At 39.8% G+C, this 17,530-nt stretch overlaps 2 protein-coding genes, 1 long non-coding RNA gene and 1 pseudogene across 3 annotated transcripts in view; 3 read left to right on the forward strand and 1 right to left on the reverse strand.

Annotated features, from left to right (window-relative positions):
- The window catches only part of LOC135337669 (uncharacterized), a 33,139-nt gene extending 27,839 nt beyond the window's left edge, over positions 1–5,300 (reverse strand). Inside the window, exon 1 of the long non-coding RNA XR_010395221.1 lies at positions 5,091–5,300. This is a non-coding gene — a long non-coding RNA (uncharacterized LOC135337669). The remainder of the gene's footprint in view (positions 1–5,090) is intronic.
- LOC135337141 (phosphatidylcholine-sterol acyltransferase-like) lies at positions 1,578–3,579 on the forward strand (annotated as a pseudogene).
- Positions 5,301–7,229: 1,929 nt separating the features above from the next.
- LOC135337635 (phospholipase A2 group XV-like) lies at positions 7,230–10,101 on the forward strand. Its single transcript, XM_064533603.1, has 4 exons — positions 7,230–7,507; positions 7,658–7,799; positions 8,772–8,989; positions 9,114–10,101. The coding sequence occupies exons 1-4, from the start codon at positions 7,423–7,425 to the stop codon at positions 9,932–9,934; spliced, it is 1,266 nt and encodes a 421-aa protein (XP_064389673.1). The 5' UTR covers positions 7,230–7,422; the 3' UTR covers positions 9,935–10,101.
- Positions 10,102–13,790: 3,689 nt separating this feature from the next.
- Positions 13,791–15,887, forward strand: LOC135337634 (phosphatidylcholine-sterol acyltransferase-like). The gene is made up of 4 exons (XM_064533602.1): positions 13,791–13,983; positions 14,083–14,224; positions 14,634–14,842; positions 14,920–15,887. Exons 1-4 carry the CDS (start codon positions 13,893–13,895, stop codon positions 15,747–15,749), a joined length of 1,272 nt encoding a protein of 423 aa, XP_064389672.1. The 5' UTR covers positions 13,791–13,892; the 3' UTR covers positions 15,750–15,887.
- Positions 15,888–17,530: the final 1,643 nt, after the last annotated feature.

Below are 17,530 nucleotides of genomic sequence, written 5' to 3' on the forward strand. Positions count from 1 at the left end.
GCAGAAATCCATTTTATTGTGCATGATGTAATTACTTGTATTAGTTGTTAGAATGACAGAGGCGCACACGTAACAGCGGGATGGAATAATGTTTTTCAGGAATATACCTCCATTTTGACAATAAGAAACCATATGTTTCACTGTTTAGAATCATTTTGTTGCAATGAAACGTGTTATAATGGTCATCAATTCATAGAGTACTGCATGTTTGCATGGAATGCATGCCTGCTAACTAATTACCATTCAATTAGGGGTGCATCAGATTGATAATACGCACAAAGGAACGAAGGGGAAGGTTGCGATGTTAATCATTCGCTATCAAAAACAGAAAACAACAGTCCATCAGTGATACAACCTATGATTTCAGGTTACCAGTTGATTCTAAAAATGGCCAGACACGTCTCCAATCTTAGTTTGTTGTTCGCTTTGCTTGCTCGGTCGCTGGAAAGTGTATACCATGGCTTTTTCCGACACCTTCTTCTGTGTTCAAAAACAAAGTTCTTGTATCCACCCCCAACAAAGATTACACAGCTAACAGTTATTTGGCAAACAACATCTCAATACCTACAAAAGAGTGCAAAAATTACTCCCGGACTATCCTGTCCCCAACCTTCTAACCTATTGCTACTATGGTGTCGGAATGCCCACGGTAACGAAAATTACTTACAAATCGGGATTTTAACGGTGATGGTAACCCAATTAAACACGAATCAGCTACACTAAAACGAGATGAGAATGGTGACGGTACAGCTTGGAGGTGTGCATACCATAAATGGTCAGCGATGGCTCTAAAGTACCATTTTGGTTGAGCATAAAGCTATATCATTGAAAACGAACATATGATTAAAAAAATTGCTGCTCTCACTGCAGGTGCAAAAAAACCAATGTTTTCATACAAGAAGTGTTTGTTTTAAATATGTAGTTACGGCCGGTGGGTTTGGACAAAAAGTACTGTAAGTTAGCAATTCCTATAATAGCAGAAGACTGACTCAATGAATACATTCATTCTATATTGACATTCTTTGCCGTGAATTAGTGCATGTAATTGGCACACAGCAAAAATTACTAATATACAGATGCATGTGAGATAACAATACTACCAATGCTATTTTGTTTATGCCTACTGCGTCTACTGACCACAACGGCGGTATATGGACTTTAGGGGATAGAACTAAGAGAGCATGCACCTAATTGGAGAGAGCATGCCGCTGAGCTAATACATGCATGTGCAGTTAATCGGTACTGGCCACAAGGCTAGAGAGATAGCCATAAGGGCACCTTGAATAAAAATCATAGCCACAACTTCCCACAAGGGCTAAAGGGTACCTTGAAAAAACGTCATAACCACAATTAAGGGCACCTTAAAGTTATTTCAAAAGGTGCCCTTGTGGTATTATTATAGTAATAATTAACCGTAATAATAACCACAATTAAGGGCAATATGGATAAAATGGCTTCTACGTGGCAAGATTGCTCTGAAAAATTAGGCTTCATTGACCCATCCATCACATGCATATTCTTAAATAGTAGTTTTAAAAACTAGCTAAGAAATAGATCTATGCTATTTTCTGTTTTAGTCTATATGTCTCTGTTTGTGTTATTATACACACATTCCCATATTGTGATAGTATTGAAGTTAGTTTAATAGTTACAACTATAATTATGATGCAGCTGCTAACGCTGGTAGTGATCAGTGTTGCTGTGGTGATACTACTCGAGCAATGTGAGGCTACCCCATCACCCATTGTCCTCAGTAAGTGAAATACACGTTTTGTGTGCACAATAATGATGGTATGTGTCTGATAGATAGGGTACTTCATTACAGCCATCGATATATAGGTGTGCAAATCTGATCTATAAGAGATTGGGTCTTTCTTTTTTCCACTCGTAAAAATCCAAATTTTTCACATCTTTAGTTCCGGGTGTGATGGGTTCCCAACTCCAAGTTAAGAATCAGACCTCGAGTAAATTGTGTTCCACTGGTCGCAAATACAAGGAGCTATGGATATCTCCATTACGAGTCACCCTCTACAATATCTGTGCCAAGAGAGAGCTGCCGTGAGTTCCGCATGCAGCTATAGTGGCATTTAAATAGCTAATAGCTCTGAATTAAGTGGTAGTTAATCAGATGACACCATACAAGCTATAGAGTCTTAATTATTGCGTTTGTAACGAATTGCATGCACATGCTCATGCACTCGTTGCGTGTTTTTCATTTGCAAAAACTCGCAATTTACAATTGAAAGAACGTATACCTTGTATTCAAAACACGGTATGCACAGGGCAAATTTACTGACTATATGATATTGTATGGTAGGAGCAATATGTAACAGTTGTTTGTTTTAAGTGTTATGATGCGTTTGTTGTACATCTATTTTAACAGATTGAGATACGACGCAAACACCAACTCCTACCACAACAATACTAAAGTGGAGATCCATGTTCCTGGATTTGGCGGGACATCGAGTGTGGAATATCTCAACCCTGGATGGATAAATACACTCCCTTATTTTCACGACACGGTGAAATACTTTGTCGATCGAGGCTACAAAAGAGGAAAACTATTCGAGGGGCTCCTTATGACTGGAGATTGGCTGCAGGTGAGAAATTGAAATATTGTTTTCAGTGAGAGGGTAATTTCACGTAAAACTGATACTGAAGAAACCTCCAGCTATAACTATGCTATTATATGTGTTGAGGTAACCTCGTTATTCAATATCCTCACAGACGAGCTTGAGAAGAGAGGGTATTTCAATCGTCTCAAATCGATGATTGAAGACATGTACAAAACTAACGGCAATACCAAGGTGACCCTGGTCGTACACAGTATGGGTGGTCTCGTTTCCCTGCACTTTCTGACTGGCTTCAGTGGGATTAACCAAGCATGCATGGAAGGATAAGTACATCCATGCGTACGTTACATTGTCAGCTGCTTGGTCTGGTGGTGCAGCGACTGTTCAAAGTGTCATATCTGGTTACCATGGTGTTCCTGACTTGCTGTTATTTGCGTACGATTTGATCAGCAACTTTATTGTTCCGATTAGTCGTACATTCAAGAGTATTCCTTGGTTGTTTCCGAAGCCCTCAGTGTTTGGCAATGTTGCTTTTATATCAACACCGTCCAAAACATACTCGGCTAACAATTATGAACAGCTGTTTCGTGACATCAATGCTCCAAATATCTATCGAGCTTTTCAAGGCGTGCAAGGTCTAGTATCAGACTACCCTGCTCCCAATGTACCAACGTACTGTTTCTATGGAGTTGGTGTACCTACCCCGGAAAAATTCACCTATTCAAAAGATCTGACACCTAGCAATGCTATTGGCTTGCGACCAGTTGTTAAAAACGGTGACGGGGACGGATCAGTAAACACTATTAGCTCTAGGGTATGTCACAGGTGGTCAAGTATGCCTTCCAAATATTCGTTTCGGTACAAGACCTTCAGCAAAGTAAATCATGCCAAGATTGTGTCAAACAGCAAAGTTCTCGGAGACATTGGTGCAATAATTGGGGCACCTCCAAAACGTAAAAAGCGTATTTGGATGATGATTTCTAGAACTGAAAGACGTGCAGAATGAGGATAAGAATGTCAATACTGTAGATACTCTGTATGATTGTGGTGATGATAACAGATTGGTACCCACAAGGGCTGTGTGTGATTTGAGTAGTTTATCAAATATAGGAAACGTCTACCCCAACAGAGATAATAAAACCATGTGAATGCATGGTACACACAGTTCAGCTTGCATGGATTGGGCTTCTATTCGCAAACAGCTTCTCTCATTGTGCATGCATGCATGCAGAATATCACACAATTATGCTATTCTTATAGTGTGCTTTTTCATGATCAAAACGGTGACACAGCATGGGGGGGGGGGCGTTTCACTCTATTTTCTAACTGCCTATAATGGTATCGACCAAGCCAGAAAGGACAAATACATCCATGCATACATCACACTGGGGGCTGCATGGCTTCTGTACCAGCTAATAATTTTCAGGTTATCCCAGCTCCGACCTTAGTTTCATTTGTCGCCTTGCTCGGTCGCTGCATGGAAAGTGTACCTTCTGTGTTCAAAGTAAGGTTCTCGTATCAACCCCCAACAAAAATTACAGAGCTAATGATTATGTTATTTGGCAAACAGCCAAATGTCTACTTCAACTACTAAGAGTGCAACAATTACTCCAGAACTATCCCGCTCCCAACATTCCAACCTGTTGCTACTATGGTGTCGGGATGCCCACGGTAACGAGAATCGACTACATGTACAAAAAAACTAAATAATAGTTAGACACTGTGTCTAACTCATTTAGATACTAGTGCGCATGCGCAAACCGCTTGACTACAATACAATTACTTGACAACGGAATACTAGGTATACTAAGTAAATTTGCAGGTATACTAAGTCCCATAGTATACCTGCTCTGAGGCACTTTTCCCATGTACTTCCCATGTAGATCTTATCAACTAGTGTCTAAGGCATGAATAATAATAATTAATCAGCTACACTATAGAATGAGATGAGTATGTACAGTTAAAAACGAAAGCTCGGAAGTGTGCATTAAATGGTCAGCGATGGCCTTAAAGTACCATTTTGATAACAAATCACAGCTTAACAGCTCATTGCGGTCAGACATCAAAGGAGTGTAGGGGCTGTTGTAAATAAATATAAATTTGCGGTATCAACTATCCTGCATGTTTTGTTTTTTTTACGAAGGAATGCGAAATGACTGAGGCTATTACATCATGGCAATGAGGCTAGCATTCACATATCTATAATGAGGCCCTGATATATAAATTATGCTTTTTTCCCACCCATTATTAACCCGAGGCACGTGGGCGGCCACGGGTTATAGTAGTCGTTTGGTTTGTTAACCCGAGGCGCATGGGCGGCCACGGGTTATAGTAGTCGTTTGGTTTGTTTGTGACAGGTGAATCTACTCACCTGGATGCCACAGCACTGCGTTTACAGCATGGATAGCCTTCATACAACAAGTTATTAATTTTAATAGTGGAAGAATTTCATGTTAAACCTTCGTTGTCAAATAAAAACGAGCAAAAGCTAAGAAGCTTGTGACTGGGTATGCTTACCTGGATGCTCTAGCACTGCGTTTACAGCATGGGTAGCCTCCACACAACAAGTCAGTACTTCTAATAGTGGCAGCTTTCGGTGTTAAAGCTTCGTTGTCTAATAAAAGCGAGCAAAATGTAGCTTGAACAGAACTTGCACATGCGTTACTTATAACTGAAGTGATCCTGTACCAGGTCCAGAAACAATGGAACAGGGTCACTAAAGTAGAAAGCTGTATATACCAGGAACAATGGAACAAGGTCACTAAAGTAGAAAGCTATATATACCAGGAACAATGGAACAGGGTCACTAAAGTAGAAAGCTTGCTTTTTAGCTGACTGGGATCCATGCAGGACCTGGAGCCATATTTCTCTGAGACTCCAGGCTTCTTTGCTGTGATCCTAATCCACAGTGCATATATCTATAGTACTACTACCTGTTCTCAAATGTTTGAGCATGCCTCCAGTCTGGTTTAGTTTTATTGCTCCTGAGTTGCTGTGCAAGTCAGTCTTCTGGTTTCTTTATAATCATGTCACCAGCCGAGGGTTTGCACTTTAGTGCTCTAGTTCTATTCTTTAATTCTTGAAAAATGTGCCTATTATTCTCATAAAAAATCCGATTATTCTCATAAAAATCTGATTATTACCAATAACAAAGTTAAGACGTATAATTATATAAACACAACACAGGGCCGTAAGAACCAGGGGGGCTGGGGGGCAACTGCCCCCCCCCCCACTCTGGTTTTCAGACAGTAAAATGGGGTGGGGCTCCTCTGCGGAGTCCAGCAGATCACAGTCCTGATAATTATTTTAGTCTGGTTAAATGCATGTGGTTTGTTGCAACAACACTGTACAGTAACTAATGTAAGTTGATCCACATGCAGCTGAAATTTATATAGCTAGAGCTCACTATGGCACAAGGAGTATATTCATTCTTTTTTCTCTTCAGTATACCTCAGCCTGCTCACGATGAAGAAGGTAGGCAAACTAAGACCTTATTTCTTACGAAGCTCGCCCAGTGTCTATTCTTACTTTATATACACAAGTCGCTATAACTGATTTGCTTGACTTTGAAGCAGTTGCTCGTGACTTTGCTTCCACTAACACACGTCAAATAAACTATTTTGCTATAGCTCACATGCAGATTATGTAAATAGTTCGCCTCCGGCGGGATGGGAGGGGAAATTTCCCCCTCCCGGACCCACCCCCTGTGTCGCAAGGAGAGGGTCCATTTCTTTTTCTGCCCCCCCCACCTAAAAAATCTTCTTACGGCCCTGCAGCACACATGCAACTGATCAAGATATAATTAATGTATCATGATTCTGTATTTTCTCGCTGACTTGAAATATTCCGACACTCAAAATTAAAAGAAGGGCGGCTGATTCATGACACCTTTAGCCTTTTTACCATGAGAACATCCTTATGCAAAACTTAATGTAATGATCTTTACCAAAAATAGACATTGATGCCTTGAGACACCTACTATGCTAAAATTATTCCGAGCATAATTTCTCAGGGCCTATCTACAATTATGTTTCAATATCTCCAATATCACTGCACTTGGCTATAAATTATAGGACACAATCATGCACACAGTATTCAGTATAGCTAATGTTTTGTGATATGAATTGTTGGATATTACAACTGTTTGCATTTATTGTACACAATCAGGTCACTACCAATAATTATTACTGGCACTTACTATATAACTCCTGAATCATAAACTAAGGTACAAGGCCTATGACTGACCCACTCCCACATTTTGGATAGTAGCACACTTTGTCAACCAATTAAGAAAGTGATTCTGTTCCATTGGTATACACTGCCATGCATGCATGTATAGGTTTGGTCAGCATTTACTTATCGCAAGTATCATGGAAGAGCAGTCCTCGGTATAACTAGGAGATAACATGGCTCATCTGTTTGGAGGTAATCATATACGTGTGCTATATATTTATGTTCACAGTAATTGTGTATACATGCACCGTATACATTACACCAAGAAAAACAACATTCTCGTTTAGTTGGCAATAGCTTCCTAAGCTTCCTGAAGCATGTCAACCAGCTTGTGCTTCAATGACAGACAGTGTGTTGTAAAAGTAAATAAACTTCCTGAGCTGAAACTTTTACACTAGCGTATGCATCTTGTACAAAGTATGCAAAACTATACTGAATGCTACAGATCTATAATTAGCAATAGGTTCTTGAAAACTATTTATACTCTACTTGCCTGTGGTATATGCAGTTATTTTCACAGCTTACAGATCCGTCTGTTATATTAGTCTGTGTATAAACAGTATCAGTTTCATAAGTTTTTCAGTTTCTGGTTTACAATCGGATAGTTGAAGCAATAATGCAGCTGCTAACGTTGGTGGTGTGTGTTGCTGTGGTGATACTACTCGAGCAATGTGAGGCTACCCCATCACCCATTGTCCTCAGTAAGTGAATTGGTTCACATGTCTAAGAAGCTTAATAATTACGTGTATTTGAGTGTAACATACTTATCCATATTTAGAATGTAAAAATCTAATGATTTTGTCTTTCTACTTGAGAGAACCTAATTTCCCCACAATGTGCATGATCTTTAGTTCCGGGTGTGATGGGTTCCCAACTCCAAGTTAAGGATCAGACCTCGAGTACATTGTGTTCCACTGGTCGCAAATACAAGGAGCTATGGATATCTCCATTACGAGTCACCCTCTACAATATCTGTGCCAAGAGAGAGCTGCCGTAAGTAATGGCAATGCAGCTTATAGTAGTACAGCTAACGCTTTACGTAATAGAAATTTGCTTGTAGTTATGTTATAGTTAGAAAATGGGCATGAGGTATCTATGTGTTATAGTGTCCCAAAGCTCGAGGAATGAGGGACACTATAACTATAGATACCAAATGCACATGTTCTAACTGATTTAGATCCCAAAACCTATTGGCTACTAGAAATGCACTAGCTTAGCAACAGTCAACCTATATAAACAGCCAACCTAGCAACTGCATCATTAAACTAATAGTTGGCATCTCTGTGTCTCTAACTAAATCTGTATATTCAAGTGAACCCTGTTCCTCCACCTCAGTTTGATCATAGATAGATGGGACAAAATTATAGTCTTAGCTCCACCCACAAAACGGAAACATCCAGCTCCTCCCCCCCAGTTTTGCAGCAAACAAGCCCAGCACACTTACCAAGAAACGAGCGGCTCGTACTACTCTCACAAAGCGAAAGGAAGACACTTAAGCTATAATTTGCAGCAAGCAAGCCCAGCAAACGAGCGGCTCCTATACTACTCTTGAACAAAGTGAAAGAAACTGTAGGAAGAAGCCAAAGCTAGAATCCCAACACTTCCATACATCCAGCTCCTCCCCTGCATGCAGCTTTGCAGCAAAAAAGCACAGCACACTCCCCAAAAATGAGCGTCTCCTACAAATACTCTCGAACAAAGCCAAAAAAAGAAAGTAGAGCTTCTCTCTTTCATTCTAGTTCTGTTATTATATTACTAGACAAAGCATCTAGCTACAATAATTTTTATGTTATCATTGCAAAATGATTGTACATTGTATTGTAGGTACAATGTTGTAGTTTGGAGCCCAGAGCAATCTATAGTACTGGTACTATATAGCTCATAGTTCCCTGCTAAATACACTCAAATGGGATCTAATAGTCAGTAACATCACTATATAAAAGTGTTAGCATGTCTATTTAACAGATTGAGATACGACGCAAACACTAACTCCTACCACAACAATACTAAAGTGAAGATCCATGTTCCTGGATTTGGTGGGACATCGAGTGTGGAATATCTCAACCCTGGATGGATAAATACACTCCCGTATTTTCACGACACGGTGGAATACTTTGTTGATCGAGGCTACAAAAGAGGAAAGACTATTCGAGGGGCTCCTTATGACTGGAGATTGGCTGCAGGTGCGAAATCCAAATAAAATAAAAGCAGGAGAGGGTAATTTTGTGTAAAGCTTATAAGAAATCTCCTATAGCTATACTATTTATTATGTGTTTGAAGTAACCTCGTTATTCATTACCCTCACAGATGAACTTGAGAAGAGAGGATACTTCCATCGTCTCAAGACGATGATTGAAGACATGTACAAAACCAACGGTAATACCAAGGTGACCCTGGTCGTACACAGTATGGGTGGTCTCGTATCCCTTCACTTTCTGACTGGCTTCAGTGGGATTAACCAAGCATGGAAGGATAAGTACATCCATGCGTACGTTACATTGTCAGCTGCTTGGTCTGGTGGTGCAGCGACTGTTCAAAGTGTCATATCTGGTTACCATGGTATTCCTGACTTGCTGTTATTTGCGTACGATTTGATCAGCGACTTTATTGTTCCGATTGGTCGTACATTCGAGAGTCTTCCTTGGTTGTTTCCGAAGCCCTCAGTGTTTGGCAATGTTGCTTTTATATCAACACCGTCCAAAACATACTCAGCTAACAATTATGAACAGCTGTTTCGTGACATCAATGCTCCAAATGTTTATCGGGCTTTTCAAGGCGTGCAAGGTTTAGTATCGGATTACCCCGCTCCCAATGTACCAACATACTGTTTCTATGGAGTTGGTGTACCTACCCCGGAAAAATTCACCTATTCAAAAGATCTGACACCTAGTAATGCTATTGGCTTACGACCAGTTGTTAAGAACGGAGACGGAGACGGATCAGTAAACACTATTAGCTCTAGGGTATGTCACAGGTGGTCAAGTATGCCTTCCAAATATTCGTTCCGGTACAAGGCCTTCAACAAAGTAAATCACGCCAAGATTGTGTCTAACAGCAAAGTTCTCGGAGACATTGGTGCAATAGTTGGGGCACCTCCAAAACGTAAAAGTTGGTGGGCCAAAAGATAAATTTTGTAGTATAATTATAGAAAAGAAGAATGACAATTTAATGCTGTAAAATTGTGAGAATGTACGCATAGTGATCGATTTTAGTTGTCTAGCAAATAGTAAACAGTCTAGTAGTGATTATTACCATGCTTATACAAACAGAAATGAACCATGTTGAAACATTGAAATGAACCTTGAAGAACCATTGTTCATTGCTATTAATCATCACATTATACCGTTATATCTGAGGCAATGATCATCCCATCCCAAACGTCCGTTCACGGAGGTATTTCATATCCATGTAATTTATGCAGTATTAATCATCACATTCTGTAACCTAGCTGTTTATGTGATCAATAATTGGCAGGAAATGGAAACTATAGTGGAAACCACTTCTTAAAAAGGGATCAATTACCAACTTTGAGTTTTGAAGATTTCCACTGATGTGCAGATATTCTGTATAGGATACCGTAGAATGTTTTCAGTAGTAAATATCTCTCAGAATATACAGTACTGATTGGATTACTAACTATTAACCGTTGTTTACAAATGGAAAACTTATAGTTTCATATTTCCGACCTCCACTAAGTCTTGTATCCAGTGACATTCACTTCAGCTATATAGGACTATCAGTTTTCTTTAGGGACACAAATTAAGTATCAGCCAGTATGGTTACAAAATAGAAAGGCTACAGATTCAAGTTGCTTTGCACGGACACTGCAAAGGATATCAGTATATAGCGGTAAACATCTGAGAGAACTATGACCATTGCTTACAAACAGAACACCTATGCATGAGCATTCCTATAATCATCACTTGTATTAATTGGCATCCAGTCAGGCATCATTCCAGGTGAGTCTGGTTCTCAATAAACACAACAATGATGAGAACTGTATAGTACTCACACGCAAAAAGAGAGGCCGATTATTGCATGGGTCAACTTTTTATAAAAGCAAGCTCTCAGAGCATAAATTTATTCGCAGCTTCAATCAAGCAACACTGCAAGCTCAAGTATCATTTCAAGTTCTCCTTCGATTACGGCCAACGAGCTTTTCCTCAATTCCCTAGTTAATCAATTCCTTGACGTTGAGTCACACGTTGTTGCCGGTGTCCGCATTGTTCTTCGTCCAAAAGACCGTTGCTTCGGCGATCAAACCCAACATTGGGCATTAGAAGATGCTGGATGCGGGTACCATTACATCAGGCATGCTGCTTCACAGGACTTGTATCTTACAGTACGAGATGGCCTCCGAAACTGCGGTAATGGTCTTATCCTCGGAACGCGAGGCTGCCATGCTGCTGGGCAAAAATTCAAGATGGAGTGCGGCTTGATTATCACTGATCTATCGCAACCCTACATTCCAGAGATTGTGCTTGAGGCTGGACAAGCTTGCTCTTCTGGATACGTCTTCATTAACGCTAAAATGAGCTGGGGCTCGCAGGCCGAAGCTCAAAAGTGGAACCGTGTTGATATTCCAGCACCTGTTATACCCGAGAACCCAACATGTCATATTCAGAGTGATGCTAGAGTGGTCAGTGTTGCTACCAACATGTTCCTTGATGTTGAGTCAAATGCATGCGAGAATGTTCGTGTTGTCCTTCGTTACAAGGATCAATGCTTCGCCGATCGCACTCAGCACTGGATTTTTGAGAGTGCTGGGTGTGGGTACTACTACTTTAGGCATGCAATGTCTAGCAATCTCTACCTAACTGTGAGGGGAGGACTACCAAACTGTGGAAACGGTCTTGTTCTGGCCACAAAGAATTGCCAGGGTGGAGGGCAGCGTTTCAAGTTCGAGCGAGGTCTCATTGTAACGGACCTTCATCAACCATGCTTTCCCACTATTTGCTTGGAAGCTGGTCAAGCTTGCGCTACTGGCTTTGTTTTTATCAATGCAGAGATGACACAAGGCCCTCAAGTTGCCTACCAACAGTGGGGGACACAAGCTGCCTAAACCGAAACTCATTATGGCAGATTAGCTGAAATATTATACACAGAACAGAGAGAATTAGATCTAGATCTATATAGCTATATATACAGACCTTTAAATGTTACCAGTGCTGCCATGCAAGTGAGTTTGCACGCATGCAATAATAATTATGAGTTGGATTCACTATACAATGTACATGCATGCAGACTCTATATAATTATTATAATACATAACTCAGGTGCATGGGCACGCAGGTTATAAGTTTAGGCACTGTATACTCTCAAATGCATGAGGAGGAACCATGCATGTGTTCTCTTAGAAATTCCTGTAAGTTTTGCTACAAGATGTTAGTTGGGTGTTTCCTTGCCAATCTCCATTAATTAAGGCAATGCCCAACTAGCATAATTCATGACATGCATGCATGCATGGATCTTGTGTTTCAGTATCTAATTTCCTAGTGCATGCATGAGGGTATATGTATGTAGACTATACAAAGACATGCATGTTGGGTCTTGGGTGCCTAAACAGCAAATTGAATTGGCACCATTTTTTATCCTGTTTAAGGCTTATACCCATCTATCAATATTAACTTTCCACGCATATGCACACTTTCCATACAAAATTCAATGTTTAGATAGGCGAGCTAATTAGTTTTTTTGTTAGTACTCGAGTAAATCCCAACAGTAAGATGTTAGTATAATTATACTCACCTACCTTCTAGGCGTTTAACATCAGACTCAGTCAGTAATGGTTGTTTCCACGATCTCAAAAGAGGAGAGCTGCATGAGGATGGAATTTGATGCATGTTGAGGAATATCATAATTTAACCCTTTTCCCGCTTTAGCCGACTATAGTTGGCAAGGCTACCAATAAAGTTTAAAAAATCATTGTGCACGCTGTGTTGGAGTTAAACTTAGATATCTATATAATTATGCGGTAGATGTTATAAACAAATATTCACTTTTAATTAAAGCAAGGAGAGGGTGTAAACATCCTTGTTATTATCAGTCTAGATAGAAACAGGAGTTTGGAAGATACTGCACCTTTGGCAGATCAGACTGGGTGATAGATGATATTCATATATGATCTATAATGAGAAATCTTTCCTGCACCTTTCCTTGATTAGACACACTGGCATAGATCATCACATTCATCTGTGCAAATTAGATGAGTAACTATAGGTGCTATAGGTCCTTTAATTGACAAAAAGACAACTGTGTAATGATGCATGGATGTATATCTGTATAGCCTCAGGCAACTGTGCATGTAAGTGTTCTTCAACTGATGATGAAAGATTATAACTTTATATAGAGAACCCAATACAAGCAGAAAATCAATTGACTATTGTAGGAGGATTCAGTGACCCCCGTCACTGAATCCTAGGCTCAGATAACCCTATACCCTAAACCTAACCCTGACCCTAACTCTAACCCAGTGTGGTATAGGTTCTAGGCTACGGAACTCTCACTGAAATGGGGGATCACGGAATCCTGCGACACTATGTTTTCGCAAGAGTGTTCACCTGATTGTGACAATCAAGGATATAATTATGCTAACATGAAAAGATTATGCTAACATGAAAGTGAATAACCTAAAATGAACTGGACTAGATCTAGTAGCAGGTCAGACTACAATGTACAGATCTATAGATCTAGCTACTTACCGCAGTGTCTACAAAGCAATTTGTTATACATTCAAAATGTATATTTCTATATGGCTATTTGGCAACTAAGAGACACATGCATTCATTTGCTCACCACTTGCTGTTCAATTTAAATGACATGCATTGTGTGCAATATTGAATGCGCAATGCATTGTACCAAGGTAAACTGCTATAGTTATTCCTGAAACCTTTAGCTTGTGACTTGTTTTTGTAGCCGGGTATGTGGTAACAAGATAAACAACTGTAGTTAGCAATAACAATACAATTATAGTTTCAAGAAGCTATACACACTTTCATACAATCAGTTGTTCGTTTGTTTTAAACTTTGTGCATGTCTTAATCTTCAGCTTCATGTAAGTTTCATCAGTTGCAATCGATAGTTGAAATGATGAGGCAGCTGCTAACGCTGGTGGTGTGTGTTGCTGTGGTGATACTACTCGAGCAATGTGATGCTACTCCATCACCCATTGTCCTCAGTAAGTGAACTTCATCCTGAACATAATTAACTAATTGCATGCATGCATGCATGCATGTCAAAATCAGTGTTATACAATAGCATGTGTCTTCCCGTACAGTTCCTGGAATAATGGGCTCTCGGCTTGAAGTGAAGGACAACGAACCAAGATCTCTATGCTCCACTCGCCACAAGTACAAGAAGCTGTGGATTAATCCTCTTCGAATTCTTCGTCGGAACTACTGCGCAAAAAGAGAATTACCGTAAGTATAATCTAAGTAGTATAGATCTAGAGATCATGCAGTTCTCTCTATTCTAATGACAGTTTGATTGTCAATGCTACATTTAGACGCTTATAGTGTAGCACAGATTAGTGGGACCATGTATGTGTGTGTTAAAATTAGTCATGCAGTTCGATTGTATTAATTAAGGATTGGCTGCACATGCATGTATATAGCTAGTATAGTTACCAAAAAAACATTTTTTATGAGTTTCGTGTTATTGAGTGTATTGCATGACTGTGTGCTTTGATTACAGCTGCATGCATAAAATGAAGACTGAGAACTAGGAACTCAGTAGAAGACTGAGAACTATGACACTCAGTATTAATTTTAGTCACATATAGCTATTCCATGTAGATTCTTATGCACTCTCACTCTATCATGTTTCTAGGTTGCTTTACGATGCAAGTACCAACTCGTTCCATAACAACACTAACGTCAAGATCCATGTTCCGGGATTTGGCAATACAAACGGTGTTGAATACTTGACTACAGGCTTGTTGCCTTACTTACACGAGGCGGTGGAATACTTTGTAGATCGAGGCTACAAAAGAGGAAAGACAATACGTGCTGCTCCTTATGACTGGAGATTGGCTGCAGGTAAATTTTTAACAATAGTTTTGACTATAAACTGAGTCACCTTAGCTCAGCTACATTATTACATATCACCGTCACAGATGAGCTTGAGAAGAGAGGATACTTCCATCGTCTCAAGTCGATGATTGAAGACATGTACGAAACCAACGGCAATACAAAGGTGACCCTGGTCGTACACAGTATGGGTGGTCTCGTTTCCCTGCACTTTCTGACTGGCTTCAGTGGGATTAACCAAGCATGGAAGGACAAGTACATCCATGCGTACGTTACACTGTCAGCTGCTTGGTCCGGAGGTGCTAGTGCATTGCAAACAGTTATATCTGGGATACACAATACACATGGTTTCTTACTATTTGCAAATGATTATATTAGTGACTTCGTTGTTCCAATTGTTCGTACACTAGAAAGTGTCCCTTGGCTCTTTCCGAAAACTTCTGTTTTTGGAAATGAAGTATTCGTTTCAACACCATCTAAGAATTACACGGCTAGTGACTATGAAAATCTCTTTGGAAACATTGGCTACACAAATGGCTACCTATTCTTTCAAGGAGTGCAAGCACTTGTCACTGATTTTCCTGCTCCGAATGTATCAACATACTGTTACTATGGCGTTGGTGTGAACACTCCAAAAAAGCTCTCGTACGAAAAAGATTTTCGATCTGGTGTGAACACAATTGGTTTGACTCCCACTACTATTTTTAGTGATGGAGATGGTACAGTGAACATTGAGAGCTCAAGGGTATGTCACGGGTGGTCAAGCATGAAACCACAATATAATTTCTCCCACAAAGCGTACAATGAGGTTGATCATTTGAATATTATCAAGGATGAGCACGTTTTGAATGACATCGCTAGAATAGTTGGAGCACCTCGAAAAAGGAAGAGCTTTTGGGAGAGACTTTTTGGATAATAGATTTGTGGAATTCAAATTAGTTATACCTATCATATTAGTTTGTTAGCATTAGAAGTTTAGAACTTAACCCAAAACGATCAGCACGGATGCATAATTATACGAATTGTTTATGGCATCAAGCAAAAAGCATGCTTTAATTAATTGTGATATTTTTTCCTGATGTATATTTTCTCTGTAAACTGTAAAAATATCAAGCAAGTATAATAGATACATGCAAGTGTAGTGTCTTGGCACAGTGTATTACTATAAGTATTTTGCTTGATTTGGTAGGACGCGCTGCCATTTACAAGTGAAGCGCAAGCTATAGTGTGCTTCTTGTTATCATCATTTGTCAGCTTTGAATAGAAGAACAATACTGCTGAGTTGACATTGACAATTGTTAGCCTTAAGGCTTATTCCCTTTTGCCTTATTAACTAGATCGCCATATCAAAACGCTCGCTCGGTATCATACGCACAAAAATACTCAAGCACATCATCAAGAGATCTATAACTGGAAGAGCTCATATCATTATCGGGACTGTTACCAACCACTGGATCATGTTAACTACCAAAAGAAGCGTGTTGTACTAATATAACAGTTACTATGCTTTAACAAAACACGTAAGTTATTTTCCATATAGCATGCTCAGATCAAAAACTCTCTATTAAAATTAATAGGCAAAACAAACACCTTTTGCTAACGAGGGAAAAATTGCAATAGAGAGGGAAAGTGTGATAGAGGGACTATTATTTAACCGTTTACTTGCTGAATGATTCTAAAATATCAATTTTGCTACCTCGCCGGATTCACATGCAGATTTCTGCAGCCATGCAGCTGTCACCCACTGACAGTGTCAATTTTGGCCCCCTTTTCCCCATTGGACTAATTAACCACATGCGGATATTCTACAAAAACCAAATTTCCTGAGATGTACAGGACAGGGCGGGGCGCAATTTCCTGCACCTATCCTGAAGTTTTGCAGGATAGGTGTATACGGAAGTCTATAGGAAATTGTCCCCTATACTGCTACAGGACGGGTCAGGAAATGTGATGTTCTTCGAGAAAAGTGCAGGATTTCAGGCCTGCAACTGTAGCAGGAAATTTAACTTTTCGTCCAGTGTTGGGTTCAATTGAACCCTCCTCTCAGACAGAAAAGTGAGTGGGAGGTTTAAGCAACTAAACGTCTTTCTAGCTTTCACATGCATTTATCACTTGTTCGGTTGTTTTAGGCTAATCGGGCTAGGTACCGTATAGCGGGTATTTTCGAGGGTATAAACTTCGCGGAATCACCATTAGAATTTTCGCGGAATATATGTAGCACCCTTTCTGCAGCATGCATGCATGTGATATTAAATTCGTGAGTATAAATGTTCATGGTAAATGCTTAAAGCAAAAACCACGAAGATTTTTATACCCTCGAAATATATACCCGCTATAATGGTATGGGCTAAGATAGTTACATGGGTATAGCCAAAAGGGGGCGTGGTCCCAAAGCGGCTCTAGAACCGCTTTTCAAGAATCCTAGATCTGCCACTGATTATTTATAGTCTGTTACCTAATAAACATAATCCAATATGCACCGGAGCCTTTAGAACGTGGCACATCTTTGCAAGATTCTACAGGGTTTGGTTTTTCGCAATCTATTTTTCTCTTGAGGCTGCATGGAGATAAGGTTGTTCAAATAATCAGAAGCGATACATACTCTAGATTGGCAACATTATTTTGGTTATTTGACAGTATTCTTTATTGATCGCTCTTTGACAAGCAACCAACTGCACCGCGGCAAAACACAATATT

Source organism: Halichondria panicea, chromosome 6, assembly GCF_963675165.1.
Source record: "Halichondria panicea chromosome 6, odHalPani1.1, whole genome shotgun sequence".
In the NCBI taxonomy this organism is placed as follows: domain Eukaryota; kingdom Metazoa; phylum Porifera; class Demospongiae; order Suberitida; family Halichondriidae; genus Halichondria; species Halichondria panicea.

Excerpts from the sequence above, each read along its gene's own strand:
- LOC135337634 (XM_064533602.1), top strand. The coding sequence starts at position 13,893 with ATGATGAGGCAGCTGCTAACGCTGGTGGTGTGTGTTGCTGTGGTGATA. Across the intron at positions 13,984-14,082 it reads TCCATCACCCATTGTCCTCA|TTCCTGGAATAATGGGCTCT; the intron begins GTAAGTGAACTT and ends CTTCCCGTACAG. Across the intron at positions 14,843-14,919 it reads TGACTGGAGATTGGCTGCAG|ATGAGCTTGAGAAGAGAGGA; the intron begins GTAAATTTTTAA and ends TCACCGTCACAG.
- LOC135337635 (XM_064533603.1), top strand. The coding sequence starts at position 7,423 with ATGCAGCTGCTAACGTTGGTGGTGTGTGTTGCTGTGGTGATACTACTC. Across the intron at positions 7,800-8,771 it reads TGTGCCAAGAGAGAGCTGCC|ATTGAGATACGACGCAAACA; the intron begins GTAAGTAATGGC and ends TCTATTTAACAG. Across the intron at positions 8,990-9,113 it reads TGACTGGAGATTGGCTGCAG|ATGAACTTGAGAAGAGAGGA; the intron begins GTGCGAAATCCA and ends TTACCCTCACAG.